The sequence below is a fragment of the Chiloscyllium plagiosum genome, chromosome 3, assembly GCF_004010195.1.
Source record: "Chiloscyllium plagiosum isolate BGI_BamShark_2017 chromosome 3, ASM401019v2, whole genome shotgun sequence".
Classification (NCBI taxonomy): Eukaryota; Metazoa; Chordata; class Chondrichthyes; order Orectolobiformes; family Hemiscylliidae; genus Chiloscyllium; species Chiloscyllium plagiosum.
The window spans coordinates 33967123-33983919 of record NC_057712.1 but is presented as its reverse complement, the minus strand read 5'-3'; the positions used below and the strand labels follow the sequence as shown (position 1 = coordinate 33983919).

General features: G+C 41.9%; 2 protein-coding genes across 2 annotated transcripts in view; both read left to right on the top strand.

The window, feature by feature from the left end:
- lrrc1 (leucine rich repeat containing 1) overlaps positions 1-6601 on the top strand; it is a 256326-nt gene extending 249725 nt beyond the window's left edge. The window contains exon 21 of the mRNA XM_043679472.1: positions 6531-6601. Within this exon, the coding sequence (XP_043535407.1) occupies positions 6531-6560 (30 nt within the window). The 3' untranslated portion in view covers positions 6561-6601. The remainder of the gene's footprint in view (positions 1-6530) is intronic.
- Positions 6602-6992: 391 nt separating this feature from the next.
- LOC122542073 (muscular LMNA-interacting protein) overlaps positions 6993-16797 on the top strand; it is a 174637-nt gene continuing 164832 nt past the window's right edge. The window contains exon 1 of the mRNA XM_043679432.1: positions 6993-7073. The gene's annotated coding sequence lies outside the window, so the exon portion shown is untranslated. The remainder of the gene's footprint in view (positions 7074-16797) is intronic.

Genomic DNA, 16797 nt, shown 5'->3' with positions numbered 1-16797 from the left:
CCTGACTCCGCAAAGCCTGCATTGTCTACAAGGCACACATCAGGAGTTTGATGAAGTACTTGCCTAGAAAGTTGCAGTTCCAACAACACTCAAGCTTGACACCATCCAGGACAAAGCAACCCACTTTATTAGAGGAGGGACTGGATTTGATGCCACTGATGCTCAGTAGCAGCAATGTGTACTATCTATAAGATGCACTGCAGAAATTCACTGTTAGATAGCACCTGACAAACTTGCAACCACTTCCATCTAGAAAGATAAGGGAAGTAAATACATGGGAACACCGTAACTGCAATTCCCCTTTAAGCTATTCACTGTCCTTACTTGGAAATAGATTGCCATTCCTTCACTGTTGCTGGATCAAAATCCTGGAATTCCTTATCCAAGGACGTGCTGCATTAACCTATAGAATGTGGACTGTCACGGTTCAGGAGGCAGCTTGCAATAAATGCTGGCCAACCAGCAATGTCCACATCCTACGTATGAATAAATTAAGAAAAAGAAAAGCCCAGATGTTCAACCTTTGGTCTATGCTGGTTAAACTGATTTCTGTGTAGTGGGGGGGAGTGGGAGAAAAATGATGGCAATTGGCTACAGTGCCATTGGAAGGAGAAACTGCATTTGAGTTTTTAACAGTAAATTTCGCTTCTTGCTGAACTCTGCACATATATGTATGGATTTTGGATGAGGACAGTACTTGCTCCATTGTGGCCTTTGATGCTTGCATTGTCTACGTTCTTCACAGTGGACTCTCACACATTAACAATGGCCAATTGAGCAAAGGTAACGTTCTCAATGAGGGCTGTGAACCTGAATTAGCCACCTGGGACTACTAAATAACCTAGACAGTTGCCGTTTTAGAAACTGTTGACACTAGAAACAAATTGTCTGCTAAGAGAAAATGTAGGCATTTTAACAAAACAGGCATTGACCATGCCTTGGCATGATTGTATTCGCTATATCTTGTGTGTTAAACCAATACTGCTATCTTCACCTTGAAAAATTGGTCTGGAGCAACACTGAGCTGTGGGTATCTACAAATATATTATCCTGAGGCTGCTTGTTCCTGTAAATAATTAAAACTTTTCAATTCCTTATGTACTGCAACAAATCTTTTGCTGACATCAGTATGTAGTTAGTTTTCAAATACATCTCTTCAGTATCATATCTTCGACCTCTCTCTTTATGTGACTTTTATCAATCCCGTTGTACTACAGCCGCCCTCCCCTGAGTTGTTCTGTAGGTTTTTTTTTACAGTATTCCAGTAGTTGACTTAGTTGCATCATCATTGTAACCACTAAACATAATTACCATTATTGCTGTTATCCCATCAGCGCTCCATCACCACCAGATCTTCTCGGTTACAACACTCTGAAACGCTGTTCTTGTTCACTTCAGTTCATAGCTGCAGCGATAGTGTTGTACCACATTTCATTTAATTATAACCTTTGTATATTGTCTGATGTAGTATAGGTATGGCCGTTCAATATTTTGTGATAATCATGCTCAATTTCACTTCTTGACGTCAGGTCAATATTTTTCTGTTCCTCCTGAATGCTCCTTTAGGTGGTTTGACACTATACCATCTTGGATGATCTATTTCTACGATCACAATGGCCTCTGACTTCCTGTCACCTAAGCAGACACTTCCCAGGCTTTAAGGGTTAACTGGGTTTCACCCTGTGTCTTTAATTGTTCTATCTTTGCTGTTTTTTCCTTTGGCTTTTCTCTTGTTTTACCATCTTGTAGACTTGCAGAGGTTTTGTCTGGCTAATGGTTCTGTTCTAAAACTAATATATCTGTTTTTTAACTTCTTCATTGTTAAAAATTCCAATATTCAATGGGTTACTCGGAACTGCTTGATCCACTGCTGCCCTTGAGAGTATGAATGCTATTACTTGTGTCTTGCCTGGAGCGGAGACAATGCCATTGTCATATCTCATCAGTTTAAGATCGAATCTTTGTGTGAGTAGAGTCATTTTTGAGATTTTCTTTCAGCCCCAATAATGTGGTCTTTCTCAATGTACAATTTCAGTCCCATGAAACAGTCTGTGAATTTTTAAATCTCCGTGTAACTGCTCATGCTTCTTTCCCTACGGCACATATCTCTGTTTAGTCTCAGTCAGAAAAATTGGCACGTAAAAGACTGATTTTGCACTTGAATAGAGCACATTTCATTGTTTATGCACTACAGTGGTAGAAATTCACTGATGGCCCTTGACTTCCTTGAATGCACCATGATGCCCTTATTCTTGGATATTGTGTCTTGTGAAAGTAATTGCTATTCTGGAGAATTGACCTTTCTCATTTCATGACAGGCCTATGTTCTGTAGCCCATCACTTGAATAAATCCCTGATCCTCTGATTGTGTTCCTCCTTCACTTTAGTTTGCTCTGGGATAGCATCCATGTGGCAAATGATTCCAGCTGTTGCACATTGTAAAATTATTCCACATCTGTCAGATGTGGAAGGATCCTTTGGGGCCTTGGACGGAGGTGAGGGGTGTGGTGTTGGTGCAGATTTTACACTTCCTACAGTTGCAGGGGAAGGCGCTGGCAGTGGGGTGTGGGCTGGTGGGGGGGCTTGGACCTGACAAGGGTGTCGCAAAGGGAATGGATTCTCCAGAACGCTGATAGGGGTAGGGAGGGAAATATATTTATGGTGGTGGGATCCATTTGTAGGAGGCGAAAGTGACAGAGGATGATGCAATATATGCGGAGTTTGGTGGGGTGGAGGGTGAGGAACGGGGTGATCTGTCCTTGTTGCATTGGGAGGGGTGGGGTTCAAAGGCAGTGGTGCAGGAGGTGGTGAGGATGCGCTGGAGGACAACATCGACCACTTGGGAAGGGAAATTGCTATCTTGGAAGAAGGTGGCCATCTGGGAGTTTCTAAGATGGAATTGGTCATCCTGGGACCAGATGCGACGGAGGAATTGAGAATAAGGGATGGCGTTTTTATAGGAGGTAGGTGGGAGGAGGTATAGTCTAGGTAGCTGTGGGAGTCCGTGGGCTTGTAGTAGATGTCCGTGTTTAGTTGGTTGCCGGAGATAGAGATGGAGAGGTCCAGGGATGGGAAGGAGATGTCCGAGATGGTCCAGGTGAATTTGAGGTCTGGGTGAAAGGTATTGGTGAAGTTGATGAACTCCCTTTTGTCTCCCCCGCTCCAGAGAAAACAACCTGAGTTTTCCTCGCCTCCTTATAGCTCATACTGGGATCATCCTGATAAACCTCTTTTGCACCCTCTCCAAAGCCTCCACATCCTTCCTGTAATGTGGCTACCAGAATTGAATGCAGTGCTCTAAATACGGCCTAACCAAGGTCTTATAAAGCTGCAACATGGCATCCTGACTCTTGTACTCAATTCTCTGACCAATCAAGGCATGCATGCCATATACTGCCTTTACCACCCTACTTACTTGCCATTTTCAGGGAGCTATGTATTTGAACCCCAAGATCCCTCTGCATATTAATGCTGTTCAGGGTCCTGCCGTTAACTATGTTTTTTCTTAACATTTGATCTCTCAAAGTGCACTTACCTCGCACTTACCCAGATTACTTAATGACTTCGTTCCCACAGACCTTTTCCAGAGAATTCCAATGATCAACCACCCTCCTTCCTATCTCAGTTCTAAGTAACACTTATTGAGACTATGTCCCATGATTCCAGACCCCACAGCCAGGGAAGCATTCTTCCTGCATATACATATATTCTGTCTCTGTTAAGATTTTTGTAAATTTCTGAGATCACTGCTCTCCTTTTATAAACTTTCAGAAATATAGGTTCAGCCTACTCGATCATAAGGGAAGGTGTTAGAATTGATCACTAAAGCATTTTTGAATGGACACTTAGAAAATCTCAAGATGTTTTGTAAGAGTCAGCTTGATTTCATTAAAGGGAAATCACATTTAACTAATTTATTCAAGTCATTTCAAGAAGTACTGTACATTGTGAATGAAGGGAGCCAGTCAGGATATTATATTTGATTTTCTGGAAGGCATCTGAAAAGGTGCCATATCAAAGATTAATGTGAAAAATAAAAGCTTGAGTATATGATGTTATAGACCAGGCCAGACCCCCTCAACACATTTCAAATAAGTAGCCCAGACTCTAACTTTGCTAGTTGTTTTAAGCAAGTGTAGTGCGGTTATTCCAGGAGTAATGCAGCTGGCTAATCCACTTAGTTTTAAAAAAACAGAATTTATTTACAAGATTACCGAATGTAACACAAACAAATGAGAACAGAATACGGACTAACTTAAACTACCCGAAAACCCAACAGATCATCCCAACTAAGTGATGCTGTTCCAAATACTTGCAACAATCCCCATAAACACCCTTGGCACAAAAGGTAAAATCAAACACAGGGTCTTAGAGGAGAGAATTCAGAAACAGAGTACCAGCGTGAACCTGCTTCTTTGGGTCCAGCAGCTTTTTCCATACTACTGTGCTAAAACAAAACAAAACCATGAAAAAGCTGAGCTGGAAGAACTGACTCTTTCATTGTACAAGTGTTTTTTTTAATCTTGAAAGCCTTTTATATGAGGCAGTGTCTGTTAGCTATAACCAAATTGGCCCTAAAACATTTCCAAACACATTCTTTTTAGCGTCTGTGTCTTTTACAAACTCGCGAAAAAAGAAGCAAATGACCTTGTTGAAGGAGCAGCATCGTCACAACGGGGGTGACATATGAGCAGGTTAGCAAATTGGCTGGCAGGTAACAGTATGCAGAAATGATTTTTATCTGATTGGTAGGATGTGACAAATGATCTGTGCTGGAGCCTCAACTTTTTCCAACTTAGATCAATGACTTGGATCACAGATGACACCAAGATAGGTAGGAATGTTTGTTGCAAAGGAAGTTGCACATGGATATGGAGGCGTTGAGTGAGTGGGCAAAGATCTGACATGCATTATAGTGCAGAAAGATATGATGATTTTCCCTTTGGCAGGAAGACTGTTTTAAAACTGTGAGTTGCCTTTTTAGGATAGAGATGAAGAAATAGAATGTGAGTTACCTGATTGGACCAGGTTAACAGCCCCAGTCAGAAAGCCCTGGCTGATAGATATAAACAGGAGTGTCAGAGGTTCTGCTGACTCTGAGAGTTGGATCTGAGGGAACTGGATCAGTGTCTATGGCTTTTTGTGTGTATATGAAGGGTGACTTTATGTTGCGAAACCGACCTCTTTCAAGTTCTTTCTGTTTTCCTTCTCCCCACCAACAGTCTGCACTACAAAAGAAGTCCGAATGGAAGTACACCTCCACATTTCTAAAGGACCCCTAATCAAAATCTCCTTTCTGAAATGCAGAACTCCCATCTGTCATAAAAATGAAGGACCAGGATGTCAAATTGCACAAGATTGCCACTTCTCAGAAAATCTGGCCCAGTATTGCAGTTTGTTTATTGTTGTTAGATCAAAATCTTGGAACGTCCTTCCTGTTAGCACTTTGGATTCACCAGGCCATATTTATAGCAGTGGTTCAGGAAACCAGCCAATCACCACTTTCTCAGAGGAAATTTGGCCAATTAATGCTTTATCCAATGATGTCTATACTCTTTGAAAAAGCATATCCTGCCTAAAGTGGACCTTCAAAGAAAAATAGGAATTGCTAAAACAGAAGAAGATTCATGTAATTCTTCATGTACCATCCTGGTGATCATATGGTACCATAAGAATTGACTGGTGTACAATAATCACACCCTCTCAAATAGATTAGAACAGAGCCAGAAGTGACGTAAGGAAAATTCTAGTAGTGTAGAATTCTGGGAACTATTGGTGTAAAATCATCTTTCTCCTTACAACATACTGCACGTTTCCAAATCACCAAATTTCAGCTTAGTCATGTGCTGTTTTCTGATTTTCAGATCAAGTTAATCTAATCTCAGAAATAGTTGAGAACCAGTAATATTGGAAAGTTGATTATCCCAGGACTTAAAAGAAAAACACAGAGGAGAAATATCTCAAAATGTAATCTTTCTTCAAGAAATTAGGTCCTTGAATTTTTAGCAGTGACTTAGCAAGGAATCTCCTGTCAAAACAAAGACTTGTTGCTTTTCTTTAGCATGAAAAAAACATTATAACCATTAACCTTCCTTCCATTTGATTTAAGTAAAGTTCCAACTATTTTTCTTAGGGTTCTTCTATCAAAGTAGAATTGACTCATTAAAAGTTTAAGCAAAAATAATTCTGCTATTTATAGTTCTAAATCTCTGCAATTAATGAAGCCTTTGTGATTTATTAGATGAAGATACAAAGTTTAGGTGCAGTTTTACACTGGATCTTTGTCTTTTTTTTTGAATAGTCAATCGATCCAGATGGCCAACAAGAGAAATTGTCCTGAGCTTGAAGGCTACCTAGATCTGTCTTGTTCTAAATTAATTGCTAGGGAAAAAAAGGATTTTAGCTCAATAATGAACAGTGAAAATTCATGTAACTAGAACACTGGAAATCTATGATAAAGGCTGTATAGGCTTTGTACATGTGGTCCAAGTTACCAATACCTGGCTACAAATTTACCCTCTCCCTGTTAGCCCTCTCTCCCTCCCCTGCAGCATATATAGAGCCAGTGCTGGCAGGCAGAAAGACTGACAGCACCAGCTGGACCAAGAATATGGACTGTGTCTTCATCATGGAATAACAACACAACTCAGGATCTGGTTTCATTCCAGTGGTAAGCAAGTGCATGGGTCAAATTCAGATTACATGAGATGTTATTTAGTCCTAGTAATATTGCTTTTTGAATACAACTGCCATAATTTGGGCTTCTAAACACAAAGGGCTTATAAAAATCCATAATTTATATGTTAAAAAATGTAGTCACTGTAGCCCAACCCATCTAGCAGAAACTGGGTGATGGTACTTTATCATCAAACCTACCCTTTTGGATCCCAACTCTTCCCTACGATTTCTGATTTTAACTTGCAGGTGGATGAAGCAATGAGGCAAGAGGTGCAAATCAGGGATCCATTATGTCAGTACTCTCCCAAATGCATGCTCATTGAGTTCTGAGAAGAGATGCCGAGGCTTTCTTGCCAGGTTGAAGCAGGTCGACAGATAGAAAAGGCCCTTTCAAGGTAAGTGTGAAACTTTCCTTTATCTGCCAGGAAGAGCAGGAGAGTTTCTCCACACCTCACAAGTCAAGTCCTGGTTTCCCCCTGCACCTCCACCTCCCTTCCCCTCACTTACCTCTTGAAATCCTCTCCCTGTTACTTAGCTGCTAATTAGTCTCTCAATCTTTCCATTCCAACAGCTTCTCTGTGAAAACTTCTTATCTTCTCAAGCTGGGAAGTTGATCAGCGTAATTCGATAAAGTCCAGAAAGTATCCAGACCAGAAATGCTTCTCTCCCCATAGAGAAATTCAAAAAAAACTGGAATCCAACCATTTGTAGGTGCGAACAACTGTTTTGAGGGGCAGCAGCTTGATATATCCTTTTCCAATCCCAGGCCTGATTTTAGCTGCAGACTAGATTTGGGCAGTATTTGACAGCTCTCCAAATTAGGGGCAGAAAATTTTAACACTCTGCCCCCATTTCATTCCTATCATCTGACATCTCCACGCTTCAAGAAAGTCAGCAGAAAGGGACAGAGAATTGCACGGCTTGGAGGCACTCCTGCTCCTGCTGGCCTCTCAGGAAAGCAAGGATACTTACTTGTTTGGGCCTTCTCTGGCTTCGAATTCTTGTTCCTCTGCCTTGACCTGGCTGGAAAGGCATAATAGCTTTTCTCACTGGCTGGCCATTTAAGATGATGCCTTCGGGACTGACGAGTATGTGTATTAAGGATCCTGACACCTGTAGGAAATGTATTGGAATTGTGTATAGCTAATGGCATATTCTCCTCCCTTCCTGAATTTAACTTCATTTCATTGAAAATGTCAAGCACACTCAAATGTTCACCAATGTCTGAAGTTAAATGGCATTTCAGATGATCTCTATTAAGTACCTTGATGAGTGTTGGCATTCTATTATTAAAAACAATCTAATTCCTTACATAAGATTGACTGACACCCTTTTAGAGTTTTGGTTAATCTAAGAATAGAAATGGAATGAGTGCTTCCTTCTATTGCTATATCAGTGTATCACTTATATCAGAAATTTATTCTGTTGGGTGTTTTACTATTTCTGAAGCTGGCAGCTTGGCCTTTAGCAACTGACTGTTAAAAGAAATGGATGTTATAATAGTCTTAGGTTGAATTACAATCAGTAGTGTAGCTTCCAGTTGTAGCTGACTCGAATTAAAAACAGATGATAGTGAGTTTTGAGCTAGAAAACTCAGCAGGTCAGACAGCATCTTTGTGGAGAGAAGCAAAGTTAATGTTTTAGATTCATGATATATTTCTTTAGAACTGTTTTTATATCAGATTTCCAGTATTTACAGTATGTTACCTTTGTTGTTCAATCATTTAATCACCTCTTCAGGGTGGTAGTGGGTGGCACATGCATCGTCAAAGCTTGATTTTACAGGGCGGCCTTATTGTCAGTTTGCTTCAGGATTTAAGTCTTCGCTGTACTTGAGGAAGACCCACATGATGAGAATTCCCAAAATAATTCAAGGTCCAGTTCACATGCAGTGATGCTCGAAACAGTGAAGAAATTATCTAGGATTGCAAAAGGATCGTGATCAATCGGGACAATGAGCCTTGGAGTGGCAGATGGAATTTAATTTAGATAAATGTGACATGTTACATTTTGGTAGGATGAACAAGGGTAGGGCTTACACAGTTAATGATAGGGCCCTGGGGAGTATTGTTGAACAGAGAGACCAAGGAGATCAGGTTCATAGTTCTTTGAAAGTTGCAACACAGGTAGACAGGGTGGTTTTTAAAAATAAGCATTTGGCATGCCTGGCTTCATCAGTCAGAGCATTCAGTAGAGGATATAAACTGAAATAGCTGCAGATTCTAGAAATCAGAAACAAAAATAGAAATTGTTGGAAAAGCTCAGCAAGTTTGGCAGCCTCTGTGGACAGAAGGCTGCATCTGTTCTGAGGAAGAGTCACTGGACCCGAATCGTTAACTCAGATTTCTCTTCACAGGTGCTGCCACACCTGCTGAGCTTTTCCAGTAATTTCTGTTTTTGTTTGTCATTGAGTAGAGGAGTCATGTTGAGGTTGTACAGGACTTTGGTGAGGCCACTTTGGAGTATTATATGCAGTTCTGGTCACCCTGTTACAGGAAGAATATTATCAAATTGGAGAAACTGCAGAAAGGATTATAAGAATGTTACTGGGATTGGAGGGTTTGAGCTATAAGGAAAGGCTGAATGGCTGGGAACTTCTTCACTAGAGTGTCGGAGGTTGAGGAGCAATCTTATAAAGGTTTATAACATCATGAGGGGCATAGGTAAGGTGAGTAGCAAAGATCCTTTATGGGGGAGTCCAAAACTAGAGGTCATATTTTTAAGGTGAGAGGAGAAAGATTTAAAAGGGATCTGAGGGGCAATGTTTTCACGCAGAGGTTGGTTTGTATTTGGAATGAATTGCCAGAGGAAGTGGTGGATGCAGGTATAATTACAACATATAAAAGACTTTTGAATAGGTACATGAATAAAAAAGGTTTAAAGGAATATAGGCTAAATGCAGGCAAATGGGATTAGTTTAGTTTGGGAAGCTTGCTTGGATGAGTTGGTAATGATGACATGACTGTGAAAACCAAGAGATAATGGGATAGACCCAAATTCCCAATATACACACGATTATTCTTATATAATTGCAGTTTGTTATTCTCCTCCGTTTCTGTAAATAGTTTTAACACAGTCTATGAATCAAGCTGATTTCTTATTGGTGCTGTTGGTGTCTGTTCATCAGAATGATGTTCCTTCCCTGGGAGTGTCCATTCCCTTCATTTGTTATTACAGTTCTATTTGTCACTGACAATATCTTTCGTCAAGGTGTTGTGCACGCAGTGTCTGATGATTGAGTTGTGGACTGGGTATGTATTGCTTTCACGTCTTGCAGTTGAGGAACAGCTACTCCAGTTGTGGTGGTGATCCGATTTGTCACTTTATACCATGTGTGATCGAGGTAATATTTGCTCTGCAGAGGTCCCCAGTTGCCATGTTTTGAGACCTTTGAAAATTTGTACTCCTATGTCTTATGGTCTTATGACTAACTCTCTAATGTTCAGTAGTTTGGCAGTCTTGTCAAATAAAATTTGGCTTACTGCTGTTACCTTTTGATTTTGTCACATATGCCTGCAAGTACTTCTGGCTTTAGCTTTTTTGCTATTGAAAGAGTCGCTTGAATGTGGTGTGAAATTAGTTGTTGTACTGGGCTACCCTCCATGCCTTCAGTAAGTTTTTTTTCTCCTCTTGAATATTCCCTAGTATACAAGTTACTGAATTGCTCAGTTTCTTTGATTTTGTTTTGGTGACGTTCATTGCCGTCTCATTCTACCGTCTCCGTCCCCCCAACTTCGTTTGATTGGGGATAATATTGAGATGGTGTTGAATATCCCAATCCTTTTTGAAGTGGCTGATTCTTCAGCCGTGAATCGAAACCAATGTTGGGAATACTGTAACAGCTGTCGAACTTATATGTGTGCAACCTCCTCAGCAGTAATTATTGAAGTCAGCTGGTCCACCTTCCAGTAGTCAGAATAGTACTCTGCTGTGACAAGGTAATCATATCCTGCAAGTGTGGATAGGTCTCTTCATCCATGATCTGTCTGGGACATCATGTGGCATTAGCAGCTCTCTGGCTTACTTAGCTTGGTGCTCATTGTAAGCAGCGCATTGACTGATGTGCTTTTTGATGTTATCGCTAATATTAGCCAGTTGAGAATACTACTTTTGACTTGACTCAATTATTCGGCTTACTTGGATGTACTTTCACAATTCTCCTTAGAACTCCTTCAGGATAATTATTTTATTTGTTTCCTCTGTACACTTTTCTATCTTGGGTTGTCAATTCAACTTTAACTTCCAAATGTGCTCTTATAGCAACTGGTGTGTCGTTGATGCTATTGTGCCATCTTACTATCAATAATTTTTGCAACACTTGCAGTGCAACTTGGCTGTTAACTTCAATGTTTATGCTTGGTTGATGATTTCCAGAGCATTTGGAGGGGTTCCTTGCATTGGAAGATTTCACACTAGCATTCTCTGTTTCCTTCATTGGGAGTACTACTTTCAAAAGCATGTCTGCAGTGTACAATTGCTTCCCTTGCTTCTATGTTTTGTTCAGATTGTATTTCTTGAAGATGCTTTGGAGCAGCTAGTGGCTTGAGTTAATTCAGTTGAAGTGTCTTGTGGTCAGACTTGACAAACGCTTCATCTTTTCCAAGTAGGTATTGATAAAACTGTTCACATTCAAAGATGTTGGCCAGGTAGTCTTTCTTGATCTCAGTGTAGTTTTGTTCCATTTGTGTCAATGCCCTAGTTGCAAATGCAATCAGTTCTCTTTGCTGCATTAGGCTTGCTCCGAGTCCTGTGCATTGGCATCACACCACATGGTGGCTCTATCATTTGTATCATAGTGTTTCAGTCAAAGTAATGCTGTCACTTGTGGCTAGACTTTAATGAGCTCTATTTCTTGTTCCGTGGTCCAATACTTGCCCATGAGTTAGTATGATTTTCAGTCCAATTACAAATTGGTTAAGAATCTTGACTAAGTATTTGATGAATCCCACAAATCATTCCACTGCTTTTAAATATGTTGGTTGCCACAATACTGCTACAGCTCTCACTCTTTTGGGAAATCTCAGGGGTAGACAGAAATGTAGAATTTGAAACAAACACATTAGCCATGGTATAGTTAAATGGTGGAGCCGGCTTGAGGCGCCAAATGGTTTGTTTGCAACTAATTTGCAAGTTTGTGGTGTGTTGCAACACATTACAAACCCTTTTTAGCGTATTGACAGTTAGTGCCACAAGCATTAGACTTCCCCTAACTGCGATGAATGGTTTTTGCTTGATATTGGTAATCTGGATACCAGATCTTTATATGTGTTCTTGCAGTGGGCTTGAAGAGAAACTTGTCTTTTTGACATGTGGATGATGCCATCATGTAGCCTCACACTCACTTTCAAGGGCTTCATTTTTGAACTGTGATGTTAAGTTAATTAGCACAGGTCTAATCTAATCTAAAAAAGGTCAATACAATTCATAATGTTGTATGACACATCAGTGTCCATCTGACGGTTTCTGTTGATCTGATGATCTCGTTTTGCAAACATCATTCCAAAAATCACAAGTCATGTAGTACCTGTTGATCTGATCAAAATAACCTGTTATATGACGTAGAGTGATTTGTAAGAATCTTCAGCTGATATCCCTCTACTGTCCACCCATACCTACTTGTTGTGCTTCCTTCAGGCCAGTCACTTGTGTGCAAAGTGATTCAGATTTTTGCAGTGAAAACATTGCTGTATTAATGCTGGACATGCTCCCTATTCTTTTGCATGATATTCCCTGCAGAATTTACATCCTGCTCTTTGTCCACAGTTGTCGTACCCTTTAGAGCTCGAGTACCTATCAACATAATGCAAGGCGTATTGTCTTCTGCATTGAATAGACTCTACCAACTCATTTATAACCTCTACACTTCTACAATTACCAGTTACTTTCCTGACAGTAAGTTTCTTAGTAAATGGGCTATCATATAGGATCTCTTAAACCTAATATGATCGTATCTTTAATGAAATCATATTTTAGTTGTACAAATTCAAAGGGTTCTGTGGCCTGAGTGAATGAAGTCACATATTGATCAATGGACTTTTTTTCACTTTGGGTTCTAATATTGAACATGTACTGTTCATTAATTAAGAACCTGGGGTTCGAAAGGTGTATTCAAGACTTTCAAAACTTCTGCAGTCTGTTCCTTCTGTTTTTCAGAACAATTTCAGATGGAATACACTTTGAAACAGTTTCTTCCCAAGAGTGCCGTGAGTTTATATACTCTCAATTGCTCTGGCGTATTAAGCAGATCTGTTGCTATTTCATAATTATGCTATTGTACATAGAAAAACTTCTGCCAGTTTTGCTTCATATCATCTTTCATTTTGATTGTAGCTGGGACAGGAAAAGTTGCCGTCATTATATCATACCAGTGTTTCAGCTATGGCCTATTTCTTTGACTTTTTAAGATTTTTTTTGTTGCTTGTAATAGCTTTTACAGCTCTGAATGTTTCTGTCCCTCTGTTATCAGATGTTCTTTTGTTTCTACAGATCTTCAATACTCAACATTACCTTCGCTTAATAATTAGGTCAGTTTTAAAGTGCTTCCCTGGAAGGTCAATGGAAGTTTGTTTTTCTTTATTGTTTTATGGGATATGGGCATTACTAGCTGGCCAGCATTTATTGCCCATAATTGGTTGCCCTTGAGAAGTTGGGAGTGAGCTGCCTTCTTGAACTGTTGCAGTCCACCTTCTGTGGGTGGACTCACAAGACCCTTAGGGAGGGAATTCCAGGGATTTGACCCAGCGACAGTGGAGGAATGGCCATATAGGTTCCAAATCAGGAAGGTGAGTGGCATGAAGGGGAACTTGAAGGTGATGGTTTTCCCATATTTCTGGTGCCCTTATCCTTCTAGATGGAAGTGGTTGTGGTTTTGAAGGGTGCTGCCTGAGGATCTTTGGTGAATATCTGCAGTACATCTTGTAGATACTACACACTGCTGCTACTGAGCATTGGTGGTGAAGAGAGTGGATGCTTGTGGATGTAGTGCTAATCAAGCAGGCTGCTTTGTCCTGGATGGTGTCAAATGTCTTGAGTGTTGCTGAAGCTGCACTCATCCAGGCAAGAGTGGAAGATTTGCACTCTGAACTTGTGCCTTGTAGATAGTGGACATGCTTTGTGTTACTTGCAACCGTCTTCTTAGCCTCTAATATGATCTTGTAGCCACTGTGTTTATGTGCTGAGTCTAGTTAAGTTTCTGGTCAGCAATAACTCTCAGGATGTTGATAGTGGGGTTATGGTGATGGTAACATCATTGAATGTCAAGGGCAGTCATTAGGTTATCTGTTATTAGTGATGGTCATAGCCTGGCATTTGTGTGGTGTGAATGTTACCCAAACCTGGATATTGATCAGATTGTGTTGCATTTGGACATGGAGTGCTTCTGTATCTGAGGAATCGTGAATAGTGCTGAATGTTGTGCAGTCATCAGTGAACATCCCCACTTCTGACCTTATGATGGAGGGAAGTTCATTGATGAACCAGCTGGAGATGTTTGGATCTGGGACACTACCCTGAGGAACTCCTGCAGAGATGTTCAGGAGTTGAGATGACTGACCTACAACAATCATGACCATCTTCCTGTGTGTCAGGTATGACTCTAACCACTGGAGAGTTCTCCCCCTGATACCCATTGATGCCAGTTTTGCTAGGAGCTCTTGACCCCAGACTTGGTCAATTGCAGCGTTGATATCAAGAACTGTCACTCTCACATCACCTCTGGTTATCAACTCTTTTCTCCATGTTTGAACCTGAGTTGTAATGAGATCAGGAACTGAGTAGCCCTGGCAGAACCCAAACTGGGTGTTACTGAGCAGGTTATCGCTGAGCAAGAGCGGCTTGATAGTATAGTTGATGAACACTTTTCATTGCTTTGCTGATGATCAAGAGTAGACTGACTGGCAGTAATTGGCCAGGTTGGATTTTGTCCTGTTTTTTATGTACAGGACATACTTGGACAATTTTCTACTTTGTCAGGTAGATGCCAGTGTTATAACTGTACTGAAACAGCTTGGCTAAAGGAGCAGCAAATTGTGGAGCACAAGTCTTTGGTACTGTTACTGGCATGTTGTCACTGTAGCCTTTGCAGTATCCAGTGTCTCCAACTGTTTCTTGATATCACGTGGAGTGAATCGAATTGGCTGAAAGCTGGTATCGGCGATGCTGGGGAACACTGGATGGGCCTGAGATGGATCATGCACTTGGCACTTCTGGCTGAAGATTGCTGTGAAAACTTCAGCCTTATCTTTTGCACTGATGTGTTGGGCTCTCCCATGATTGAGGAAGGGGATTTTTGTGGAGCCTCCACCTCCAGTGAGTTATTTAATTGTCCATCACCATTCACGACTGAATGTGGCAGGACTGTAGAGCTTAGATCTGATCTGCTGGTTGTGGGATTGCTTAGCTCTGTCTATTACTTGTTGTTTATGCTGTTTGGCATGAAAGTAACCATGTTCGGAAGCTTCACCAGGTTGACACCTCATTTTTAGATGTGCCTCGTGCTGCTCCTGGCATGCTCTCCTGCATTCTCTGTTGAACCAGGTTGATCCCCTGGCTTGATGATAATGGTTGAGTGGGGGATATGCCAGACCATCAGGTTATGGAATATGCTTGAGTATAATTCTGCTCTTGTCAATGGCCCACAGCATATCATGGGTGCCCAGTTTTGAGTTGCAAAGTCCATTTGAAGTCCCATTTAGCAAGGTGATAGTGCCACATTTTACCATGGAGGTTATTCTCAATGTGAAGACGAGACTTTGTTTCCATATAGAATGTGCGGTTCTCGCACTTACCGATACTGTCATGGACAGATGCATCTGCAGCTAGCAGATTGGTAAGGATGAGGTCAAGTATATTTTTCTCTGTTGTTGGTTCCCTGCTGCTAACCCAGTTTAGCAGCTATGTCCTTTCGGACCCGACCAGCTGGATCAACCCCACTCCAACCTCTCACCCTCACAACGCGCAGCCCTCCAATCCCTCTGCTCCAATCCTGACCTCACCATCAAGCCAGCAGACAAAGGGGGTGCAGTGGTAGTCTGGCGAACTGACCTCTACATCGCTGAAGCCAAACGCCAACTCGAGGACACCTCTTCCTACCGCCCCCTTGACCATGACCCCACCCCCCATCACCAAACCATCATCTCCCAGACCATACAGAACCTCATCACCTCAGGAGATCTCCCACCCACAGCTTCCAACCTCATAGTCCAGGAACCCCGCACTGCCCGTTCTACCTGCTTCCCAAGAACCACAAGCCTGACCACCCTGGCCGACCCATTGTCTCAGCATGCTCCTGCACCACTGAACTCATCTCTACCTACCTCAACACTGTCCTATCTCCCCACTCCAGGAACTTCCCACATACGTTCGAGACACCACCCACGCCCCCCACCTCCTCCAAGACTTCCGTTTCCCCAGTCCCCAACGCCTCATCTTCACCATGGATATCCAATCCCTCTACACCTCCATCCGCCATGACCACAGCCTCCAAGCCCTCCGTTTTTTTCTCTCCAGATGTCCCCAACAGTACCCTTCCACCGACACTCTCATTCGTTTGGCCGAACTGGTCCTCACCCTTAACAATTTCTCCTTTGAATCCTCCCACTTCCTCCAGACCAAAGGGGTAGCCATGGGCACACATATGGGCCCCAGCTATGCCTGTCTCTTCGTTGGCTACGTAGAGCAGTTGATCTTCCGTAATTACACCGGCACCACTCCCAACCTCTTCCTCCGCTACATTGATGACTGCATTGGCGCCACCTCGTGCTCCCGCGAGGAGGTTGAGCAATTCATCAACTTCACCAACACATTCCACCCTGACCTTAAATTTACCTGGACCATCTCTGACACCTCCCTCCCCATCCTGGACCTCTCCATCTCCATTAGTGACGAACGACTTGACACTGACATTTTCTACAAACCCACCGATTCCCACAGCTACCTGGATTACACCTCTTCCCACCCTACCTCTTGCAAAAATGCCATCCCGTATTCCCAATTCCTCCGCCTCCGCCGTATCTGCTCCCAGGAGGAGCGGTTCCACCATAGAACACACCAGATGGCCACCTTCTTTAGAGACCGCAATTTCCCATCCCACGTGGTTAAAGATGCCCTCCAACGCATCAC